A 4,621-nucleotide genomic window follows, 5' to 3' on the forward strand; every position below is an offset into this window, starting at 1 on the left:
TGTTGAAGAGCACAGGGCCGAGGAGGGAACCCTGTGGAACCCCACTGGTGACCAGTGTCACCCGCTGTCACCCTTTGTGCTCAGCTGCTCACCCATCCTGTAACACAGTTATCCAGCTGTGGGCTCAGTTTGTCCAGCAGGATCCTGGGAGAGACACTATGGAAAACTTTGCTGAAGTCCCAAAAGATTCCATCTCCTGGCTTTCCTAGATCAGCCACGTTACCCTGTCCCAGAAGGAAATCAGGTTGGATAAGCAGGTCTTTCCCCTGGCTGCAACCAGTTGTCCTCCAGGTGTTTTTCAGTACTTCCCAGAAAAATCTTTTCCATGATTATCCCGGGCACTGAAGTGAGACTGACAGGCCTGGAGTTTCCAGGATCCTCCTTCTTGCCCTTATTGAAAATGGGGACAAGATTCTCCAGATTCCAGTCAGCTGAGAATGCCCTGGATTCCCAAGACCACTCAAAAATCATGGAGAGAAGTTTTGTGATGACATCAGCAGCTCCTGAAGGATTCTGGGATGAATGCCATCAGGCTCCATAGATTTGTAGGGATCCAGCTGGAGCACCAGATCCCACATGATTTCAGGCTCCACTTGGTCATTTTGCAGTCACAGTCCTGCAGCTCAGGGCACTGAGGCCCCCCTTGGTCCATCATCCATGTTGAAGATGGAGACAAAGAAAGGGTTAAACCCCTCTGCTTGTCCCTGTCCCTGCTGGTGAGGAGACCACCCTCATCCTGGAACAGGATGATGTCATTTCTACACTGCCATTAATATTTTTGAAACATTCGTCCCCATCTGGCAGCTTGCCAGCCCCTCTGCCCCAGGCCTGAGGCTTGTGGGGGGCTGTCGTGCCCAAGTGCAGGACCTGGCACTTCACCTGAATCACCTGTGCCCACCCTCTAGCTATGCCCAGCCCCAGGGGGGTCAGGAACCACAAAGCTCTGCCCATGAACACCCTGAAGTGGAGAGGAAAAGCAGTATCCCAAGCTGCCATCAGTTGTTTTTAGGGGCCACAGGTCTCTGAACTGTCCCCCCAGACCCTCCCCACACCAGCTGCTCCCTCCCCAAGCAGCCAAGGCAAAGGCATCAGCTCCAAGAGACGTTTTGGGAAGCTCGTCCCTCAAACCAGCCCCTGCAGGGACAGCCTGAGGATTAGGGTGTCATGGCCCACCCCATCCATCACCCTTCCCATCACTCAACAGCTTCAACCCCAAATCCTGCCACCCTCCCAGAAACCAGGGGGAGGTTGGCTGAGGGGGAAGGAGGAAGAAGAAACACTCCAGACAAACAATTATTAAAAAGCAAAGTGTGTGGCCACAGCCGCTGGTTTAACTTAGAAATGCTTCACGTGGCCCAGAGGCTTCCAAAAAACCCGAGAGCTGGTGGCTCTCATTCCCCCCACCCTGTCCCACCCCCTCTTAAAATTCCATAAAATCAAAGTTTCACGTTCCACAGAGTTTCCCTTTTTGTGGTGGTGGTGGCCCTTGTTTGTGGGTCACTGTGGGGTTGTGTTTCCCCCTGTTCTTGCTTCCTCTTTTCCTCTTGGCCCTCGACATGACCCCGGCACTTCCCACAAAGCCCAGCACGCACTGAGGGACACACAGAAGGTGACACTCCAGAGTCCCTTCTCCCACTGGGACAGTGTCTGGGAGGGAGAGGGAAGAGGCCAACAGCTCCTGCACAAGGGCCTCCTTGCCTCCCTGACCTTGCCATGGCTCCCAGATTTGCCCACAGGCACTGGGAGGGGGCAGGGGACAGTGAGCACACCAGGTGGAACAGGCTGAAGAGACGCGAGTCAGGAGGCAGCTGCTGGATGAATCCCGGGTGAGGAGTCAAGGAGGAGCCTCCAGCCGTGCCGAGTAGGGAGGAGAATCCCAGGAAACAGAAGAGTTGGGGACAAGAGAGAAGGAGGAGCAGTCCAGAATCCAGTTTCCCACGCTGTGCCAGCGGGGCTCCCACAGCAGGCACAGGCTGCTCACAGTTAGCTCGGCCTCTCCGCTCCCACAGTCTCTGCACACGGAGGGGCACGGGGGCCCCCTGGCACCCCCGGCACCCCGAGCTCACATCATGACGTGCCGCCGGCGGTGCAGGGCCAGGTGGTCGGAGCGGGAGAAGCTGCGGTCGCAGTCCGAGCAGCGGAAGGGTTTGATGCCCGTGTGCTTGCGGAAGTGCCGCGTCAGCTCGTCCGAGCGGGCGAACTTCCAGGTGCAGCCTTCCCACGTGCACTTGTAGGGCTTCTCACCTGTGGGGGGAGGCACAGAAGGGTCAGCGCTGCCACAGCGACCCCCATGTGCCCCCCGGCTATTCCCAGGGAAGGGCAGTTCCTTGGTGCCTCCAAAGAGCCGCCGCTGAGCCCAGGGACGGACCACGCGTGGCCCGGGGTACCAGCACCACGAAAGGGCCAGCACAGAGCACAAGAGATCCAAAGGTACCCTGACACGGGGTACCAGCACCCTGAGCCCCCAAAAGGACTCCCCAGTCTTTGGCAGAGGGTGCCAGAACCCCTAAAGGGCCACCCCTGAGCCCAGGGATGGACCACGCATGGCCTTGGGTACCAACACAGGGCCCAAGTGCCCCAAAGGTACCTAAGGGGGCCACCCTGAACCCTGACAGAGGGTAACAGCACCCCCACAGAGCACCCTGTGCCTACAGAGAGCACCTCCCAAGAGCCCCCTATGACCCCAGAGGAAAGCCTCCAGCCCTGACACAGGGTGCCAGCACCCTGAGCCCACAAAGGGCCTCTCCAAGGGCCCCTCTCTGTTTTTTTCAAAGGGCCCTGCACCCCCTAAAAGGCCTCCCCAAGCCCCCAAAGTGTCCTCTAGCTCGGGCATGGAGTGCCAGCACCCTCAAAAGGTCACCCCAGAGCCCAGGGATGACCCACTATCACCCTCCCAGCCCATCCCTGGGTGCCCCCAGCCGATGGGGGTCCTGGGGACACTGCTCCTGCTCCCACCTGTGTGTATCCTCCGGTGGGCCTTGAGGTGGGAGCTCTTGGTGTAGACCTTGTTGCAGCCCTCAAAGTCGCACTGGTGGATGCGTCGCTTCTTCAGGTCGGGGGAGTCGGCCCTGGGCCCCCTCACTGCCGGCCTGTGGGAGGAGGGAGAGCTGGAGGCACAGCCCTGGCACCCCTGGGCTCTGTGGGGCACCCAGGGGGCACAAACCGGGAGGGGAGGCACAGACAGGGTGAGACTCACTCTCTTTGGAGGTCCTGGAACGGGGCTGGGCCGCTCTCCGAGGCGCTGTCCTCGCTGTCGCTGTTCATGTCCATGGGGAACATGGAGCCCGGGTCCATTTTCACAGGTGGGGTCCGGGATAGGAAAGCTGTTGGCACAGAAAGAGGGAAGGGGTGAGGCAGGTGAGCACAGAAAAGGGACACTCCCAAAATCACCCACCCCTACAGCATCAAAATCATCATCCCCCTGCTCCTGCAGGGCATCGAACACTCTCCGTCCCCCCACGGAATCAAATCCAATTGGGCAGATGGAGAAACTCCCGAGGCGGGGAACAACTTGGGGGGCACCCTTTTGGCTGCCTGCTCCTGCCCAGAGGAGGGCACATCCAGGGAATGTCCTGGGAAAGGGGATTGCAGGGGGCACAGGAAGCAGGCGAACTGAAACCAGAGCTGCTGGCAGCGGGCAGCCAGTGGGAAGGGCAGGCAGACTGCCAGCAGCAGCATGGGTGGAGGACAGGCAGTGCCATGCCCCGCGTGTCCCCGCCCTGCCATGTCCCCTGAGGGGCACAGGCTGGGGGCTGAGGGTGAAGGTGGCACACGGTGCGTGGTGGGGGAACACCCCACAGTGGAAAAACCTGATCCCCTTAAAGAGTGAGGCGGGACAGATGCCCCCCCCACTCCCACCCCCCCAAACTTCAGGGCTGCCCTTACCGGACCCCGCGTTCTTGCCATCGCCCCCGATGAGGGGCACGGTGATGGCGGTGACGCCGTCGGTGGGCACGGTGGTGTAGACGACGGGCAGCGACTGCACCACCACGGGGATGGTCTGCAGGTTGCCCATCTTGCTGGGCAGGTTGACGGAGGGGATGGTGTGAATGACGTGCAGGATCTGCTGCCCGCCGCTGCCCTGCGTGGATGCCAGGATGGAGCCGGGCGACAGCACGGCCGGGATGGCCGAGGTGGAGCTGAGGCCCGAGGGCGGGATGGACACGGTGGCGGGCGCGGGCACCGGCGGGGCCACCAACATGGGCGAGGACTGCACCGAGGAGGGGGGAGGCGGCGGTGGCGGCGCCGAGGCGGGAGCCACCTTAGACTTGTTGAGCGAGAGATCCACGGGCTCAGCCTGGGGCTGGCTGCAGTCGCTGGCCAGCAGCTCCTCGGGGGGCTCCGTCTTGATGTCCGCCAGCAGCACCGGCGGGTCGAGGGGGCCCTCGGCCAGCAGCGCCGACGAGCTCATGGCGGGCGTGGCCTTCCCCTGCGAGAGAGAGAGAGAGAGAGAGAGAGAGAGAGAGAGAGAGAAGGAGAGAGACCCGTGAGCGCTGAGGGGAAACTGAGGCACGAAACAACAGAGCGAGAGAGGGGGAAGGACTCGGCGCCTCAGGCGGCGCCGGGGCCGGGCGGGGCCGTGAGGGGCGGGCGGGACCCGCCGGGAGGGGCCCTGACGGCC

At 61.5% G+C, this 4,621-nt stretch overlaps 1 protein-coding gene across 1 annotated transcript; it reads right to left on the reverse strand.

Moving 5' to 3' along the window:
- Nucleotides 1-1,293: 1,293 nt before the first annotated feature.
- Nucleotides 1,294-4,571, reverse strand: KLF8 (Kruppel like factor 8). The gene is made up of 4 exons (XM_017814012.1): nt 3,886-4,571; nt 3,197-3,323; nt 2,956-3,089; nt 1,294-2,244 (listed from the first exon to the last, which is right to left on the reverse strand). The coding sequence occupies exons 1-4, from the start codon at nt 4,409-4,411 to the stop codon at nt 2,063-2,065; spliced, it is 969 nt and encodes a 322-aa protein (XP_017669501.1). The 5' UTR covers nt 4,412-4,571; the 3' UTR covers nt 1,294-2,062.
- Between the last annotated feature and the right edge of the window lie 50 nt (nt 4,572-4,621).

This window comes from Lepidothrix coronata, unplaced genomic scaffold, assembly GCF_001604755.1.
Source record: "Lepidothrix coronata isolate B3197 unplaced genomic scaffold, Lepidothrix_coronata-1.0 Scaffold2, whole genome shotgun sequence".
Lineage (NCBI taxonomy): Eukaryota > Metazoa > Chordata > Aves > Passeriformes > Pipridae > Lepidothrix > Lepidothrix coronata.

What these genes read in the sequence shown, in the direction of transcription:
- KLF8 (XM_017814012.1), bottom strand. Translation starts at nt 4,411, where the DNA reads ATGAGCTCGTCGGCGCTGCTGGCCGAGGGCCCCCTCGACCCGCCGGTG. An exon ending in TGGCAAGAACGCGGGGTCCG is followed by an intron (nt 3,324 to 3,885) that starts GTAAGGGCAGCC and finishes CTGTGCCAACAG; the next exon opens with CTTTCCTATCCCGGACCCCA. An exon ending in CCACCGGAGGATACACACAG is followed by an intron (nt 2,245 to 2,955) that starts GTGGGAGCAGGA and finishes CTCCCCCCACAG; the next exon opens with GTGAGAAGCCCTACAAGTGC.